The following is a 20,169-nucleotide window of genomic DNA, read 5'->3' on the forward strand; positions in this document are numbered from 1 at the left end:
GTTTACATTCATTATAGACTCCAGATCTCTCCATAAAGAGGACCTGTCACCTCCTATTACTGTCACATGGGATGTTTACATTCATTATAGACCCCAGATCTCTCCATAAAGAGGACCTGTCACCTCCTATTACTGTCATATGGTATGTTTACATTCATTATAGACCCCAGATCTCTCCATAAAGAGGACCTGTCACCTCCTATTACTGTCACATGGGATGTTTACATTCATTATAGACCCCAGATCTCTCCATAAAGAGGACCTGTCACCTCCTATTACTGTCACATGGGATGTTTACATTCATTATAGACCCCAGATCTCTCCATAAAGAGGACCTGTCACCACCTATTACTGTCACATGGTATGTTTACATTCATTATAGACCCCAGATCTCTCCATAAAGAGGACCTGTCACCCCCTATTACTGTCACATGGGATGTTTACATTCATTATAGACCCCAGATCTCTCCATAAAGAGGACCTGTCACCGCCTATCACTGTCACATGGGATGTTTACATTCATTATAGACCCCAGATCTCTCCATAAAGAGGACCTGTCACCTCCTATCACTGTCACATGGGATGTTTACATTCATTATAGACCCCAGATCTCTCCATAAAGAGGACCTGTCACCTCCTATTACTGTCACATGGGATGTTTACATTCATTATAGACCCCAGATCTCTCCATAAAGAGGACCTGTCACCACCTATTACTGTCACATGGGATGTTTACATTCATTATAGACCCCAGATCTCTCCATAAAGAGGACCTGTCACCCCCTATTACTGTCACATGGGATGTTTGGTAGATAAACAATACTTCCGCGCCAGTGGTGTCAGTATAGGTGAAACTAATAAAAATAGAAAATATAAAAATTATAAAAATATATATATATAAAGGATCCGTAAGTATACTGACCCGAAAAATGTATCACCCGTGGATGATCAATTGAATAAACAAAACCCAAAAAACAAGTGACAAGCTGCTCCCCTTAATTTGAATAAGATACTCAAATAAAGAATGGTATACAATAGGGGGCGCTAAAGACCTGAAAACATGAGTGTTAATGAACTGCTGCCATTAAAGACATACACAATCCACATCAAAAGCAGTGAACTATGTTATAGTAATTGTGCTAAAACAAAAATTATTCAAGAGACTTGTTGTGTAATATTCAAAATAAAAAGTCCTTAGTTGTGGGTGGATTTAATGCATTCGTGATAGTTGATTGTCCCAATCCAATGAAGAGCTTAGAGCAAAAAATATTGAAAAACAACACCAAGGAAGACAACATAAATCTTCATAGATGCAACAAAATCTTAGCGATGATAAAAGGTTCTGTCACCAAAGAGGAAGAAATCACCTTGGAATAATAGATATCTGCTTACCAGATACCAATGACTCCTTTAACTAAAAAGAGAGTCATTAGCGCTTGTACAGGATTGTGCCTGTTCACATGAAGGCTGGAAGGCTGGGTGGTGCTTTAGGCATAGATCCCTCCCATCCCATTCATTCAGGATAGGAAATATGAGAAACAAAAAGGAATCTCCATAGCGTAAAAACGTTTAATATATGTAAAAAAAGACAATAAAATAGCCAAATGGCCTCTTACATTGATCGGTGCCTACCCGGCACTGGGACTGCTTGCATGTCAGGGTAAATGGTGTCCAAGACCCTTCGCATCACATCACACATGCGGCGTGCGTTCCACCCCGTGCGCCTAGTCAGCCAGATGAACCGGAAGTTGGTAGGACGAACTGGACACGTGACCACGTACCGCTCCGACGTACGTTTCGTTGTGAACGTCTTCAGGGAAGCGTTTACATTCATTATAGATCCCGGATCTCTCCATAAAGAGGACCTGTCACCACCTATTACTGTCACATGGGATGTTTACATTCATTATAGACCCCAGATCTCTCCATAAAGAGGACCTGTCACCACCTATTACTGTCACATGGGATGTTTACATTCATTATAGACCCCAGATCTCTCCATAAAGAGGACCTGTCACCTCCTATTACTGTCACATGGGATGTTTACATTCATTATAGACCCCAGATCTCTCCATAAAGAGGACCTGTCACCGCCTATTACTGTCACATGGGATGTTTACATTCATTATAGACCCCAGATCTCTCCATAAAGAGGACCTGTCACCGCCTATTACTGTCACAAGGGATGTTTACATTCATTATAGACCCCAGATCTCTCCATAAAGAGGACCTGTCACCTCCTATTACTGTCACATGGGATGTTTACATTATAGACCCCAGATCTCTCCATAAAGAGGACCTGTCACCACCTATTACTGTCACATGGGATGTTTACATTCATTATAGACCCCAGATCTCTCCATAAAGAGGACCTGTCACCTCCTATTACTGTCACATGGGATGTTTACATTCATTATAGACCCCAGATCTCTCCATAAAGAGGACCTGTCACCGCCTATTACTGTCACATGGGATGTTTACATTCATTATAGACCCCAGATCTCTCCATAAAGAGGACCTGTCACCGCCTATTACTGTCACAAGGGATGTTTACATTCATTATAGACCCCAGATCTCTCCATAAAGAGGACCTGTCACCTCCTATTACTGTCACATGGGATGTTTACATTATAGACCCCAGATCTCTCCATAAAGAGGACCTGTCACCACCTATTACTGTCACATGGGATGTTTACATTCATTATAGACCCCAGATCTCTCCATAAAGAGGACCTGTCACCTCCTATTACTGTCACATAGGATGTTTACATTCATTATAAACCCCAGATCTCTCCATAAAGAGGACCTGTCACCTCCTATTACTGTCACATGGGATGTTTACATTCATTATAGACCCCAGATCTCTCCATAAAGAGGACCTGTCACCGTCTATTACTGTCACATGGGATGTTTACATTCATTATAGACCCCAGATCTCTCCATAAAGAGGACCTGTCACCACCTGTTACTGTCACATGGGATGTTTACATTCATTATAGACCCCAGATCTCTCCATAAAGAGGACCTGTCACCTCCTATTACTGTCACATAGGATGTTTACATTCATTATAAACCCCAGATCTCTCCATAAAGAGGACCTGTCACCTCCTATTACTGTCACATGGGATGTTTACATTCATTATAGACCCCAGATCTCTCCATAAAGAGGACCTGTCACCGTCTATTACTGTCACATGGGATGTTTACATTCATTATAGACCCCAGATCTCTCCATAAAGAGGACCTGTCACCTCCTATTACTGTCACAACGGATGTTTACATTCCTTGTGACAGCAATAAAAGTCATCAAATTTTTTTCTTTTAAACACAATTTATAAATGTAAAAATAAATAAAATAAATAAGAAAAAAAATGTAAAGCGCCCTCATCCCCGCGAGCTCGTGCAGCAAAGAAAACGCATACGGAAGTTGCGCCCGCATATGAAAACGGTGTTCAAATCACACATGTGAGGTATCGCCGCGATCTTCAGAGCGAGAGCAATAATTCTAGCACTAGACCTCCTCTGTAACCTGGTAACCGTAAAAAAATGTAAAGTGTCGCATATGGAAATTCTTAGGTACCGTAGTTTGTCGCCACTCCACGTGCATGCAATTATAAAGCGCAACATGTTTGGTATCTATTTACTCTGCGTAACATCATCTTTCACATTATACAAAAAAATTGGGGTAACTTTACTGTTGGGATTTTTTAAAATTCATGAAAGTGTCCCTTTTCCCAAAATATTGCGTTTAAAACACCGCTGCACAAATACCGTGTGATATAAAATATTGCAACAATTGCCATTTTATTCTCTAGATTCTCTGCTAAAAAAACATAAATAATGTTAGGGGTTCTAAGTAATTTTCTAGCAAAAAAATACAAATTTTAACTTGTAAACACCAAATTTCAAAAATAGGCTTAGTCATGAAAGGGTTATTATTCTCACCACACAGCGAGACCTGTGGTTAAGGCCGCTGTGGTCAGACTCTGACAGGAAATGAGTTGATCGTTTAGTACGTTTATCAGATGAGTAAGAAACAATGGAGGGACCAGACGATAAAGAGAAGACCTCCAGGCCTCAACACTCAGGTATAGAAATATCTTCTCAATTCCTCGTATCATTTGTGACTTATGGATTGATGGTGACGGGGAAAGTCTCACGGCGTAGGGAGGTTTGGGACAAGAATTCGGGACCAGTCTTTGTTGACAGGACTAGAGGAAATGTGAGTCAAAGTCTGCTCTCTTCATTACAGAATAAAAACCTTTTTCAGCAGCTGGAGGCCTTATGCCGCGTACACACGATCGGAATTTCGGCCCGCAAAAGACCGATGAGAGTTTTTTTTTTTGTCGGAAAATGCGACCGTGTGTTTGCTCCATCGGAATTTTGCTGGCCGAATTCTAGCCAGCAAAAGATTGAGAGCAGGTTCTCAATTTTTCGGGCAGAAAAAGTTCCTATACGAAAATGCGATCGTCTGTGGCAATTCCATTGTAGATACTTGCCGGCTCACCAAGGATCAGCACAAGATGGCGGTAAACGGTTTAGTTTATTGCATGATTGCAACACAAAGAGGTGCAACATTTCGGAGTCACGCAGGACCCCTTCGTGTGGTCGTCACATGCCTGACGAAGGGGTCCTACGTGACTCCGAAACGTTGCACCTCTTTGTGTTGCGATCATGCAATAAACTAAACCGTTTGGACGCCATCTTGTGCTGGCAAGTATCTACATTGTAACTTGAACCAGTATCCAGCTGGTTGTTGCTGCAGCATCCAACCTTTAGAGCTTATACCAGGAAAGTGTGCAGCCACCCGCGATCGCTCCACAGAGAGCCAGAACAGGGATCTGTCAATGTGAACAAACAGATCCCCCGTTCTGACAGGGGAGTAGAGAGGGATCTGCTGTTCTTTGTGATCAGGAACAGCGATCTCTCTCCTCCTCCAGTCAGTCCCCTCCCCCCCACAGTAAGAAACACACACTAGGGAACACATTTAAACCCTTGATCGCCCCCTAGTGTTAACCCCTTCCCTGCCAGTGACATTTACACAGTAAGCAGTGGATTTTTATAGCACTGATCGCTGTATAAATGTCAATGGTCCCAAAAATGTGTCAAAAATATCCGATCTGTCTGCCGCAATGTCACAGTCCCGCTAAAAAATTGCTGATCACCGCCATTACTAGTAAAAAAAATAATAATAATAAAAATGCCATACATATATCTCCTATTTTGTAGACGCGATAACTTTTGCGCAAACCAATCTATATATACGCTTATTGCAATTTTTTTTATATGTAGAAGATGTATGTATGTATATTTATGTATCGGCCTAAACTGATGAAGAAATTCATTTTTTTTTTAAATTTGGGGATATTTATTATAGCAAAAATTAAAAAAAAATATAGGGGGTTATTTACGAAAGGCAAATCCACTTTGCACTACAAGTACAAGTGCAAACTACAAGTGCAAAGTGCACGTGAAATTGCATTGAAAGTTACAGTCGCTGTAAATCTGAGGGGAAGATCTGAAATGAGGGGAAGCTCTGCTGATTTTATCATCCAATCATGTACAAGCTAAAATGCTGTTTTTTATTTTCCTTGCATGTCCCCCTCAGATCTCCAGCGACTGAACTTCCAAGTGCACTTGCAGTGCAAAGTGGATTTGCCTTTAGTAAATTACCCCCATTGTTTTTTTGTTTTGTTTTTTCAAAATTGTCGCTCTTTTTTTTGTTCATAGCGCAAAAAATAAAAACCGCAGAGGTGATGAAATACCACCAAAAGAAATCTCTATTTGTGGGGAAAAAAGGACCTCAATTTTGTTTGGGTACAGCGTCGCACGACCGCGCAATTGTCAGTGAAAGCGACGCAGTGTCGAATCGCAAAAAAATGGCCTGGTCATTAAGGGGGACAATCTTCCGGTCCTTAAGTGGTTAAAATACTGTCCAGTGCAGCATGACGTGCGGGTTTTGTTGCCATATCATTGTATGAAACGTAGTTACATTTTATGATATATGATATTAACGTGAATGTATAGAGAAAAAATGGTTAGCTTTGGATAAAGTGGGTTAGAGAAAAACTGCAATCCTGTTTTCCCATTGGAAGATTTCCCTTTATTTCCTGTCCCAGAGACACAAGAGGTAGTGAGGAGATATAGGGCTCATTCACACAAGTTTTGGATCTGCATTTTAATCGCTCTTCAGAGATCATTTGATAGGCGGTGAGGAGGTGTTGTAGTGTTGTATCCTCCTTACTGCCTGCTTTACCTCTTGATTGCCAAAATAGCGCAACCACAACTACATGCATTGCGCCCATATGCAGGGCTCTTGTAGAGTGGACCCAGGTCTACTCACACCAGCTTGTAAAGGACGCCAGCAGGTCCCGCCTCTGCTTTTCACTGGTTGTTAAGGAACCAGGACCCCTGCCCCGGGTCCTTACCAGCCAGTAAATTGATAGTTGTTAAGGGCACAGTGGGCGTCGGCTCCTTAACAACCAGCTATTCACCGGTTGGTAAGGACATTGATGGGTGCCGGCTCCTTCACAACCGGTGAATAGTGAAGCTGGCACCTGCCGGAATCCTTAACAGCCAGCTAATCACTGCATATGCATTGAGAACAAAGAAGGATAACCCCCCAAATGGGACTTTAACAGAACACCAACTCAATGAAAAAATTAATCTTTTAATGATATAGGATAAAAAAACATGGATCATTTACACATGACAAGAATACATAATTTACATCACATGGAAAACAAAACAAGACTTGTACAAACATAAATCATCCTGTATACTCTCCCAGGGATGGTATGCCCTAATTCCCGACGCGTTTCCGGTATATATTGTTCAGATACCTTCATCAGGGGCTGAGAGTTGGATAAATTTACATAAATATTGATTCTAAAAATACAAAGAGACACATCAGAAAAAAACATCACATTTGGAGCGTGAATAGTGTTAAAGAACTTTGGCACAACAAAAGAAATATAAACAAATATGAATAAATACACAAACAAAAATAAAAATGAAAAAAGTAAATAGATTTGTATGCATGGCGTTAAGTTTTAATGCAAGACAGTCAAAAACGCACCATACTTTAGCACATTTTAAATCACAGCAGTATGAAACCGGCCTAAGTTGGCCCTTCTCCAACAATTACAGCTCTGCACCCATGAAAGTGGTGCTATATTCTGGACAGGGCACCGCACATGGTAACAGGCCACCTCCAGAACTAGACAGCCTTCGGTGCTTGGATGGAACTTTTAGCTGTGCTACACAGGTCCTCGTCAGTATTATCATATCCTGGTAGACAGATGAGACAAGAGTGTAGAAGAGCCTCATGCATGTCATGTTCCTTTTCTCCAGGTCCATGGTCTAAAAAGATTGCCTTCACCATCTGGGTTCTGCTCACCACCATCCTCATCCTGCTGGTTCTGTTGCTGAGAGTCAGAATTCCCAGTGCAAAGCCAACTCCTGTGCCAAGTGAGGGTAAGTACAATGGAATTCTTTCCCTTTCCTGTGTTCGTATGGAGCTGCCCACTACAGGGTAGTCTGAAAAGGTTAGTTCAAGGTATCACCACAGGGTGGCACTGTGGATACCAAAACGGTCTAAATATGTGCCACGTCCCTTAATTTGGAAATAATAGTAAAGACTTGGTACTTGGACTTTATAGGCACTGAGGTAAACAATATTTATATTAAAAATGTTTTTTTATTATAAATTGATAAAAGATTAAAAACAATCAAACAAACAATAATTAAAAAGCTTTGCAAAGAAGAGGTTGCCTAGATACTGATACCGCACACAACTCAAACACCAAGGAAATAATCCTGAATAGTTAAAACAGTATTATTGTTGCAATAACAGGTGGTCTCTATATCAGTCTTGGTGGGAGTTGGTCATGTGGTGCAGTAGCTTGGCTCTATATGTTACGCGTATCTATGTGCTTCTTCAGGAGCTTAGGCATACGTTAGTGCACTTGTCATCACATAAGGTTTGGCAATACGGTAGGTATCAAGGTAAGTAAGTATCCAGAGATATGGCGGGTATGATAAGTACGTAACATCGAAATGGTGACTGGTCCATAGCATTTATTCCCAATTAAACAGTGATTAAAGATTAACACAGTATGATGGGGTGGGTATCGGCAAAGGGTAGATCACAAATGGTAATTAGAGCTGCAGAGGGTCTCTAGAAAGAGATGTGTTCCTCATAAAATGCAGCAGTTGATTGTCAGCATATCATAGGTGTTGGGTTGCTTGCTGGCCTCCACCGCTCCGTTATGACCTACTGTTGCTCTAATTACCATCTGGGAGTCGCAGGCTCATGATCTACCCTTTCCCCGCCCTATCATACTGTGGTAAACTATAAAGTCCAAGTACCAAGTCTTTACTATCACTACAGGGATAGGATTACATGGTCTCCATACACATGATACATAAGAAGACCTTTTCTGCTTCACCTTCCACCCATACCATGAGAGGCAGGAGAAGTCAGAGAGGACCCTGAAATATCACTTTAGGCCAGAATGATCTCTTAAAATAGAGAAGATATTTTCCTGAGAGCAGTAAGTTCCATTCCACCCACTTAATGTGATCTGCAGCCAGGTGAGAGGCCCTACACTGCCAGTACTGGCATAATAGCAGCAGTAGCTTGAAACTTCCACAGAAGACCCAGCCACTGCACAGAGTTTTTTCCAATTGCTACCAGAGTACTGAATTGGGATGGCCCTGGGACTCCTCCAGCTGCCCACCTGTGGTGCCATCCTTGGTATTCCTCAAGCTGCCCACTTGTGGTACCAGCCTTAGAATTCTCCCATCTGCCCGCCTGTGGTACCAGCCCTAGGAATCCTCCAGCTGCCTGCCTGTGATGCCAGTCCTGGGCTCTTCCTCCAGCTGCCCACATGTGCTACCAGTCCTGGGATTCCTCCAGCTGCCTGCTTGTGATACCAGCCCTGGGATTACTCCAGCTTTCCACCTGTGGCACCAGCTCTGGTATTCCTCCAGCTGCCCATCTGTGGTACCAGCCCTGGGATTCCTCCAGCTGCCCATGTGGTGCCTGCCCTGGGATTCTACCAGTTGCCCACCTGTGGTGCCAGCCCTGTGATTCCTCTAGCTGCCTTTCTGTAGTGCCAGTCCTGGGACTCTTCCAGATGCCCTCCTGTGGTACCAACCCTGGGATTCCTCCAGTTGTCTGCTTGTTGTACCAGCCCTGGGATTCCTCAAGCTTCCAGCCTGTGATAACAGCCCTGGAATTCCTCCAGCTGCCTTCCTATGATGCCTAACCTGGGAGTCCTCTAGCTGCTCAACTGTGGTGCCAGCCTAGAGATCCCCCCAACTGTCCATCTGTGTACACAGGCCTACCCTGGACTTTGAGAGATGCAGCAGAGGTAGCCATTTATATACTGTACTGTTTACTGGAATAGTGATGATTCTCTAGTGTTTGTGGCTATAGAGCTTGTGCTGTAATACTACCTAGCGTCCTTTTTGAGTGGCAGGGAAGTTGCTCCTACAAACTCCTGTTTGAACAACGTAATAATTGCTTTAACATTGTCCTGTACTGTATGCACACCATTTTACCATTTCGACCCTGTTTGCATTCCGAATTTTAATCTGCCCTTATTTAGAAAAGTTCAAGATAAAGTGACCCTTTATCTGACCCTTCCACCAAAACCAAACCAGCTACTGACAAGGCCTGTGGTTGCAATCACACTGGAAAAAAAAATACGACTAGGTTCACATCTGTGTGTGTGTGCAGTTGATGTGGTTTTAGCAAATTTTTGCAGTGCATTTGTCACGTGTTTTCAATTGCGTTTTTGAAGCGTTTTCATCCTACATGCTTTTTATTTATTTTTTTGGAGGAGGAGACTGGCGGTTTAAACAGTTTTTGATGCCCTTTCATTGAGGTCTATGGATCCAAAAACTCACTTCCCTGCATGTAAAAGCGTCCCTGCACCTTTCCAGAAAAATTCACTACAGGAAACTGCATAGGACCCATAGGAAACATTGTTAAATAGATTGGTCCTGCTTTTCTGTGGCTCAGCAAATGCAATACAAAATGCATAGACGTGAGCCATGGGACGTGAGGATTGGTACACTTCTAGTCTATTCACATTGTTGTCATACAAGCCCTGATGAAGGGGGGCACACTTGGACACCTGAAACACCATGGTTACTTTTTGGATTCAAAACACTTTTATTATTCTTATGGAGGGATCTGTGTTATTAGGCACTTCATTTACAGTAAAGTGCAGTGTTTTTATGGTTTTTTTTGTGTGGTAAATAGCACATACCTGCAGTATATAGTCTTCCATGCTAAGTAAGGGCACCCAAAGCCGGTGCCTCTAACTTCCTGGAATCTGTGCATCTGGCTATCCAGCATGCACATTTGATTCTCAGGCATGGTCATTAAGCACACAGTGCGGGAACCCAGTTGTTTACAATTTGCCATAGCAACTCTTCCCGAATACGTCATTTTCACGTATGGAATGATATTAGGCGCTTAGGATGCCCGAAGACTCCTGGGATTGATGGTGCCGATATCCCAGGAGTCAACGGAATATCATAATGATGTCACTCGCCTAGGCAACATCCCAAAACAGATAAACCACAAAAGATATCAATACCTGTGAGATAACCCTACAGGTCCAGTGCTATTTTTTTCCATTTTCCTCTCTATCATTACTGACTGTCTCTTTTATTCCATAAAACAGGACGGTGTTCTAGATGTCCGGATCTCTGGATCACCGTCAATGATAAATGTTATTTTTTTTTAAAAGGGTACTTTCAAATAATAATAATAATAAAAAAACGATAATATCCATTTAAGAAGTCACGATCACTCAGTGATAAAGACTGTGCAGAACAGGACACCAGACTGGCCCTGGTGAAGGAGGAGACCATACGGGTCAGTGTCGGGATCATCAGTTGTAGGGAGGGGGGGTGAAGAGCAGCTGGGGGGTCCATATATTGGGCTCCTTTATTGGAATCATCTCCCTCTTAGATTAGTATTGATCAGCCTATTCTGTGGTGGGGCCCCAGCTATCAATGTGACTGTTAGGTAATCAGTGTTCCTTGGACCACAGAAACGTGATGTGACTCCTGGGATTGATGATGCCGATATCCCAGGAGTCAACGGAATATCATACTCGCCTAGGCGCAGGGACGAGAAGTGCCGTGATTATTTTTATGTTTTTAAAAGGTACTTTCAAATAATAATAATAATAATAAAAAAAATGATAATATCCATTTATTAATGCACTATGGATGGGCAATGTGATGGGGATAACTTTTAAAAATGGGTGCTTCAATAATATAAACGTTAAATAAACATACAGCTGCACTTACCAACATTTAAACACAAAAAACATCCCAAAACAGATAAACCACAAAAGATATCAATACCTGTGAGATAACCCGACAGGTCCAGTGCTATTTTTTCCATTTTCCTCTCTATCATTACTGACTGTCTCTTTTATTCCATAAAACAGGACGGTGTTCTAGATGTCCGGATCTCTGGATCACCATCAATGATAAATGTTATTTCTTCTCTGAGGACAAGAAGTCACAATCACTCAGTGATAAAGACTGTGCAGAACGTGACTCCAGACTGGCCCTGGTGAAGGAGGAGACCCTACGGGTCAGTGTCGGGATCATCAGTTGTAGGGAGGGGGGGTGGAGAGCAGCTGGGGGGTCCATATATTGGGCTCCTTTATTGGAATCATCTCCCTCTTAGATTAGTCTTGATCAGCCTATTCTGTGGTGGGGCCCCAGCTATCAATGTGACTGTTAGGTAATCAGTGTTTCTTGGACCACAGAAACTTGACGTGATTGTAGCCGCATTGGTGCACTTGCAGCAGAAACAATTGAGTACTGTCCGTGATACTTTTTTTATTTGCACTGACATATAATTTTTCAATGCAAGCTTTCAGGGTATGTCCCCTTCTTCAAGGTCTCAGCAGTACGTAATTGTTTTGAACCACAGAAACAAATTTATTACCGAAAAACAGTAAACGTAAGGAATATCTCATGAGACTATAATGACCACTGATGGAATGAAGTTCATTGGAGAGAGTTTTTTATATATAAATGTAAATATGTATAGTTTATTAATATTTAGCTTGGGGCCTATGAAGTCAAAAACCAGAATGATCTCATCATATGACTGGACAACAGCAATATCATCACAGGCTATGGTGCAGGAAACAAGCAACTTCTGGCCACCCTCCTAATGGTGAAGGAAGTGGCAGAAAAAAATCCCCCCCCCCCCGTAACATAGCTATAAATTACCACAGAGTCAAGGGAGACAATGCTCTACTTGAATATTTTTGATTTTTTTTTCTCAGCACCTCCTGTATATCTGCTGTATTCATTTTTCACTTCCTCCTCTCTGGCCGTGGCCCATCGCATCATTTCCTGTTTGCAATGCCTTCTGGGAAGGGGCGGCAATTTCCTCTGACACTGCCGTTGCTATGGAAACCTGACCTGAAACCTATTACACTGCTTGTGCTGCACTGAGCATGTGCGAGATCTGCAAGGATGAGATCCAGGAAGAAATACAGTCTGGCTTCAGATGCCCACACTTAAGATGGCCACGGCCTGCTGTTAGTTTATAAAATAACAAACTACTGCTATAAACTAACAAAACAGACCTTAGTTTATGGACTAACTTTACTAGAATACATTAAGCTTGTGTATTATAGGGGTATTTTTATTTAAAAAGTATCATTTCGGCTGGAACACCACTTTAAATGATTCAGATCATAACACAAATTTTTATATTACGCAAAGATAACCCGAGTAAATCCAATATGCAATTTTTAAACTATTATTTCATTTAATAAGGGGAAAAAAGCTGTTCAAACCTGCCTGGCCCCATGTGAAAAAGTAATTGCCCCCTCCCATGCTCAATCATGAATGAATTGTGATTAACCACAATTTTTTGGAAAGCGGTGTTATATTTCACTTGCCACACCCAGGCCTGATTACTGCCAAACCTGTTGAATCAAGAAATCACATAAATAGAAGCTGTCTGACAAAGTGAAGCATGCTAACAAATTACAAAAAGCCACACATCATGTCACAATCTAAAAAAATTCAAGAACAGATTAGAAACAAAGTAATGTACATGTATCGGTCTGGGAAGGGTTTCAAAGCCATTTATAAGGCTTTGGAACTCCAGTGAACTGCAGGGAGAGCCATTATCCACAAATGGAGATAACTTGGAACAGTGGGGAACCTTCCCAGGAGTGGCCGGCCTACAAAAATTACTCCAAGAGCATGACGACGGCTCATCCAGGAGGTCATAAAAGAACCCAGAACAACATCTAAAGAACTGCAGACCTCACTTTCCTCAGGTAAGATCAGTATTCATTATTCAACAATAAGAAAGTGACTGGGTAAAAATGGCATCCATGGGAGAGTTCCAAGGCCAAAGCCAATGCTGGACAAAAAGAACACAAAGGCTCACCTCACATTTACCAAAAAACATGTTTATCCCCAAGACTTTTAGGCAAATATTCTGTGGACTGATGAGACAAAAATGTAACTTTTTGGAAGGTGTGCGTCCCATTACATCTGACATAAAAATGAATACAGCATTTCATAACAAGAACATCATACCAACAGTTAGACATGGTGGTGGTAGCGTGATGGTCTGGGGCTACTTTGGCTTCAGGACCAGGACAACTTACAATAATTGATGAATTCTGAACCATGAATTCTGAACTCTACCAGAAAATCCTAAAGGTGAATGTCCGGCCATCAGTTTGTGACCTCAAGCTCAAGTGCACTTGGGTTATGCAGCAGGACAATGATCTGAAACACAACAGCGAGTCCACCTTCAAATGGTTCAAACAAAGAAAAATTTAGGTTTTGGAGTGGTCTAGTCAAAGCCTTAGACTTAAATCCAATTGAGATGCTGTATCATGACCTTACACAGGCCTTTCGTGCTGGGAAAACCCTCCAATGTGGCTGAATTGCAACAATTCTGCAAAGAATAGTAGGCCAAAATTGCTCCACAGCGATGTGAAAGACTCATTGCCAGTTATCGCAAACGCTTGATTGCAGTTGTTGCCACCAAGGGTGGTACAACCAGTTATTAGGTTTAGGGGGCAATTACTTTATCCCATAAAGCCAGGCAGGTTTGGACAGCTTTTTCTGAGCAGCAGGAAGAAGAGAGTGCGGGGCAGGGTCGCTGACCCTTTTATAGTTCCTCCCAGAGGTCCCCCCATGTTGCGCAGGGGTATCTGGGGTGTGTAGCCCTGGGGGTAATATCTCACCATTTGAATGGCCGATCCAAAGACTACTAGTCCCCTCATTTGGCTCGCAGATATAATGACAGTTACTAGAGCCCAGAACTAGAGGGACATTGCAATAGATGTAGAATGAAGGGAGGTAGTCCGCATAACTGGTAATTGTAGTCTGCTGTCGCTACATAGAACATACAAATAACGGATTATTAGGAATATTGAGAAAAAAATAGTAGCTGCAGAAGTCCTATATTGTATATATCACCAGGTATAACAATCTTGTCTGGAGCTAGTAGAGGGTGATAGGAATGTGATGAATAATATGTTGTGCATTATGTTATCCAGAGACTGGTGACCAACACAGGGAAGGAATTCTGGGTCGGGATAACCCTATATAACTTCCATGGTGGAGTGTGGAGAGGAAAATGGACAGATGACAGCATGGAGTAAGTATCACAGGACTTTTTTTCCTCTTAAGTAGAAACACACCCAAATCTTCAATAGCAGTATCTCTGTATAATGTCATGCTTCCTCTTCCTCCTTCCTCTTCCTCCACAAAGATTTGCACACACTCTGATTGGATGGACAGAACAGAATATTTCCCTTTACTGAACCCTGACAGTCAATGAGAATTCAATTCAGGCCTTTCTTTTAGGCTCAATAATCATTTTTTTTTGTTTTGGTTCTGTTTATTGAGGGGGCAAACTTGGATAGGGAAAGGGAATGGGGTGTGGAGCTTAAATGAAAGCTCTGGTAAGGAAGGGGGTAAAACCTCCTGGGGCTGAAGTGGTTACACAGTAAACTAATTATCAACTAGTCACCTAGACAATCCTAGGTGTCAGTCCGCCCAGACAGTTTGGCACCGGTTTTCAAGAAGGTTGTACAAATCTCATTAACCAGCTTTCTTTTTCGAGAACATCTTCTCACTGAGTTTCAAGTTGGCAGAGACCATCATGACTTCCTTGACTGTTGAATGTGGTAATAACATGCCATCTTGCATTATATAATAGGACATCCTCCTGAATTCTTGTAGCTCCCTCAAATGCCAGGGCCCAAAGTCAGTAGGCAAATGGGCTACCATGCAGTCCCCTTCAAAAGCCCCTTTCCTGATTGGGTCTGTCACTATGGCCAAGCCAAATATTGCACCTTGCTGTCCTCTCTATCTAGGCTTGGTATGTTGTACAAAGCAGAAGTTACTCGCTCAGTCCCCCTTTTGGTGAATCCTGAAGTTTAAGAGGCTGCTACAGGCTTTCTGCTTTCAGGCCAGGCCTTGACTGTCAGGAGGACTTAAGCTAAGCCTAGATCACGCTCGTAAAGGGGTAGGACTTCCAGCTGCTCTCTTCCACTCATTCTCTCTCTTTTGTCCTTCCTTCTGCCCAGGGTCAGAGCCCCCAGCACAGTTGTCCTTTCCAGGCAACTGGACTCTGGACTCTGTTTCCCCACTGGCAGGTGCCTGAACATTTATGGCATATTTCCCCTCCTTCTGGGCCTGACCTCCCCAGGGATTGGTGGAAAGCCCATAAATATTCAGGCTTTAGCCTCTGTTGCTTCACGCTCTAAGATCCAAAACTATCCAGCCAGTTCTAGAAGCCAATGGGAGGAAATAGAGACCCAGCCATTAGAGCTCTGCACAGCTAAACACAACAAATGAACCCCACCTCCTCTGCCTATAAAAGGGCCAAACTAAATTTGCCCACTCTGTATACTGAGGGTGCTACAAGTACAATAAGTGGTTCATTTTTTGTTAGCAGCCCAGGGCATGACAGAACTCCTATGGAGGAGCTCTTGTGGTAGCGCTCATATGGCATATCTCTTATAGAAGACCATCTATGGCATATCTCTTATGGCACCCCTCTTTTAGCAACCCTCGAATGGCAACACTCTCCTATGGCAGTTCTCTTATATCTACTTTCTTAGAGCAAATTTTCTATAGAAGTCTTCTTATGGTATCTCTCCTATTGCAGCTCTCTTGTCCCAGGTCTCTCATGTCAGCTCCCTTATTGCCGCTCTCCTATGGCAGATCCCCTATAGCAGTCCTCTTATGTCAGGGAGGTCTTATGGCAGTGCTCTCTGTCAGGGGGGTTGTTATGGACACTGGTCACACACCAGAAATTTTCCTGTGACCTTATCCACCTCTAATAGGACTGGACATGTTACATAGTTACATAGTAGGTGAGGTAGAAAAAAGACACAAGTCCATCAAGTCCAACCTATGTGTGTGATTATATGTCAGTATTACATTGTATATCCCTGTATGTTGTGGTCGTTCAGGTGCTTATCTAATAGTTTTTTGAAATTATCAATGCCCCCTACTGAGACCACCGCCTGTGGAAGGGAATTCCACATCCTTGCCACTCTTACAGTAAAGAGCCCTCTACGTAGTTCTAATTTTTGTGAATGGCCGCATGTCTTTTTAAATTCCCTTTCACGGAAAAGTTTTCTCCCTATTGTGGGGTCACCAGTATGGTATTTGTGAATTGAAATCATATCCCCTCTCAAGCGTCTCTTCTCCAGAGAGAATAAGTTCAGAGCTCACAACCTTTCCTCATAACTAAGATCCTCCAGACCCTTTATTAGCTTTGTTGCCCTTCTTTGTACTCGCTCCATTTCCAGTACATCCTTCCTGAGGACTGGTGCCCAGAACTGGACAGCATACTCCAGGTACGGCTGGACCAGAGTCTTGTAGTGCGGGAGAATTATCGTTTTATCTCTGGAGTTGATCCCCCTTTTTAATGCCAATATTCTGTTTGCTTTGTTAGCAGCAGCTTGGCATTGCATGTCATTGCCGAGCCTATCATCTACTAGGACCCCCAGGTCCTTTTCCATCCTAGATTCCCCCAGAGGTTCTCCCCCCCAGTGTATAGATTGCATTCATATTTTTGCCACCCAAATGCATTATTTTTAAATTTTCTACATTGAACGTCATTTGCCATGTAGTCGCCCACCCCATTAATTTGTTCAGATCTTCTTGTAAGGTTTCCACATCCTGCGGAGAAGTTATTGCGCTGCTTAGCTCAGTATTGTCCGCAAATACAGAGATCTACCCCATCCTCCAGGTCATTTATAAACAAATTAAATAGGATTGGTCCCAGCACAGAACCCTGGGGAACCCCACTACCCACCCCTGACCATTCTGAGTACTCCCCATTTATCACCACCCTCTGAACTCGCCCTTGTAGCCAGTTTTCAATCCATGTACTCACCCTATGGTCCATGCCAACGGACCTTATTTTGTACAGTAAACGTTTATGGGGAACTGTGTCAAATGCTTTTGCAAAATCCAGATACACCATGTCTACGGGCCTTCCTTTATCTAGATTGCAACTCACCTCCTCATAGAAGGTTAATAGATTGGTTTGGCAAGAACGATTCTTCATGAATCCATGCTGTATCTCTGCAATGTCCTCTATGAAATCTCATCACCAGACACTCGTGTGTGGCAGCCGATGTGTGCACCAACCCAACAAAATAAGTAGAGGCCATTGTGCATACTTGCTTCGTTGTCTCCCCCCCTCCCAATCCTTACTGCTCATCTACAATGAGTGTGCAAATTCTCTAACCCGTTTTCATTTGCTTTATAGAACTGTCACTGGAGAGACTGGAAGCTGTGCCAAGCTCGGATCTCGTCTGACACGGGAGAACTGCTATGAAGGACTGAACTATATCTGTGAGAGGGACACTGTGTTACCGCACTGATCTGAGAAACGCTGTGTGACCGCACTGATCTGAGGAACACCGTGTGACCGCACTGATCTGAGGAACGCTGTGTGACCGCACTGATCTGAGGAACACTGTGTGACCGCACTGATCTGAGGAACACCGTGTGACCGCACTGATCTGAGAAACGCTGTGTGACCGCACTGATCTGAGGAACACCGTGTGACCGCACTGATCTGAGAAACGCTGTGTGATCGCACTGATCTGAGGAACACTGTGTGAATGTTCTGGTCTCTGGGCCATTATTCTGCACTGTATATAAGATACAAATGAAATCAGAGTTGTATTTTGCTTCTTTGTGTTTATTTCTGTAATGTCCAGTAATAAAATGATTTATACCGATATGTGTATACTGATTCTTGTAAGGATAAGGTCACCTTTCTCATACTGTTCAATTTTGCAACTTTGACCTGTGATAGTAAAACCGTACATATCATCACAACTACGTTGTGTATCCAGGTGGATTATACCGCGTTTTTTTCAAGACCAATTGGACTTTCATTTGGTGGTAATTGGTAATGGATATCTCCGGATTTTTTTTTACTATTATCTAAGGATAACTGGCCCTAAATAGTAAAAAAAAAAAATCGTTTTTTTTTTTTACATTTAACTGTATATTTCTTGCTACTACCATAACCTACCACCAAAGAACCTTACGATTACAGCGATACCACATATGTGGTTGCTAGCTGTTTGTAACCGTAGTACAGCCCAGAAACAATAGTGCACATATTTTTCTTTTTTTCATCCTACCTAAAACACACCGACACTAATACTAATTTAAAAAATCCTGTCCAAAAAAATGCTCACACTGACCTTGACCTTAGACCTTGACCTTGACCCAAACACTAACCTTGAGGCTGACCTAGATTAAACTTTAATCTAGGTATTTTCTTTATTTTGTTATTATTTATTATTTTTTTCTGCGCACACTTTTTTTTTTATCTCTGCAAGGACAGAGAAAGATACAATGTATCTCTCGTCCATTCACAGAGACAGAAAACACAGAGGCGGGCTTCACAGTGACTGATCACTACGATCGCCAATCAGAGGCTACCACAGTGATCAGGTGACCCAGAATCGGATGTTCCGGGTCCCGATCATTAGAACAGGGCCCAGGGCTCTCAGTAAGACTCTGGTCTCTGTGCTGGGAGTGCACTGCACAAAAGAGAGATACGTAAATATGCGGCCCCACGGAAAAAAGCCCAGTCCAGTGGAGCCACATATTTGCATACGATCAGCGTGAAGGGGTTAAAGAGGAATGGGCTGCCACCAGTCATACCTACCCTCAATTTATCCATTGCTATACATGCTCCAACATGGAGACTCTCATAGTACAGAGTTAAGACTACACTATAAAAAGGGGCCTTGAGAATGGAAGGGCTGGGAAAAGGAAATGAGAGGATAGAACAGTTAGAAAAGGAGAAGAGAGGAGGAGGGTAAAGGGAGAGGAGAAAGGAGGTTGGAAATAGGAGGATGGTGAAGGAGGGGTAGGGGAGTAAGATGGAGAAGAGCAAAGGGGCAATGAGAGGAGAGAAAGGAAGAAAGGGGAGGGTGGAATGGTGGAGATAAGAGAGGAATGAAGCGGACTGGACCCCATTGGCAGGAAGCATGGAAGTGGACTGGACCCCATTATATAGGATAAATTGTAGCGCTAAAAAACACATGTATTAATAGTGAATAAAGTTCAAAGTGCATGTAGACGTAATGTCCCAAGAAACAAAAAAGGAATATATAATCCAAATAGGACAACAGTCCGCAGTGAGATTAAATAATCTGTGTATCGATCCTGTCTGCTTCCCAACCGTCAACTTGTATATCATCAACTTTAGCGAATAGATGGAATACGCTTACCAGAGAGGTTGGATTCTACTGCCATGAGCATAGAATCAATGGAGCTTGATGCCACCCTGGGCAAAGTAGTGAAGTGTTGGAGGCAAGGGTAGAACCTCTACAGGGCCAGGACGTCCCCTCTATGTCCACCGAAGCAGAGCCAAAATGGATTCCAAAAAGCAAAGTGGTTTCTCAGTTCTTCAGGATATGTGGAAAAAGGAAGGAATGTTTCCACATAGTGTAATTCTGTGTGTTTTTATTCATAAAAAACCACAATACATATAAAAAGTGATCACAAAGTAAAAGCAGTGTATAGGGTCTGTAAGCGTATTCCATCTATTCGCTAAAGTAGGGCGGCTTTTACAGACCCTATACACTGCTT

The 20,169-nt window shown here is 42.6% G+C and overlaps 1 protein-coding gene across 1 annotated transcript; it reads left to right on the forward strand.

The window, feature by feature from the left end:
- Positions 1–3,975: 3,975 nt before the first annotated feature.
- Positions 3,976–18,285, forward strand: LOC141127022 (killer cell lectin-like receptor subfamily B member 1A). Its single transcript, XM_073613149.1, has 5 exons — positions 3,976–4,088; positions 7,354–7,476; positions 11,478–11,626; positions 14,583–14,683; positions 17,819–18,285. The coding sequence occupies exons 1-5, from the start codon at positions 4,040–4,042 to the stop codon at positions 17,931–17,933; spliced, it is 537 nt and encodes a 178-aa protein (XP_073469250.1). The 5' UTR covers positions 3,976–4,039; the 3' UTR covers positions 17,934–18,285.
- Positions 18,286–20,169: the final 1,884 nt, after the last annotated feature.

This window comes from Aquarana catesbeiana, linkage group LG01 (assembly GCF_042186555.1).
Source record: "Aquarana catesbeiana isolate 2022-GZ linkage group LG01, ASM4218655v1, whole genome shotgun sequence".
In the NCBI taxonomy this organism is placed as follows: Eukaryota; Metazoa; Chordata; class Amphibia; order Anura; family Ranidae; genus Aquarana; species Aquarana catesbeiana.

Excerpts from the sequence above, each read along its gene's own strand:
- LOC141127022 (XM_073613149.1), top strand. The coding sequence starts at position 4,040 with ATGGAGGGACCAGACGATAAAGAGAAGACCTCCAGGCCTCAACACTCA. Across the intron at positions 4,089-7,353 it reads CTCCAGGCCTCAACACTCAG|GTCCATGGTCTAAAAAGATT; the intron begins GTATAGAAATAT and ends CCTTTTCTCCAG. Across the intron at positions 14,684-17,818 it reads TGGACAGATGACAGCATGGA|AACTGTCACTGGAGAGACTG; the intron begins GTAAGTATCACA and ends TTTGCTTTATAG.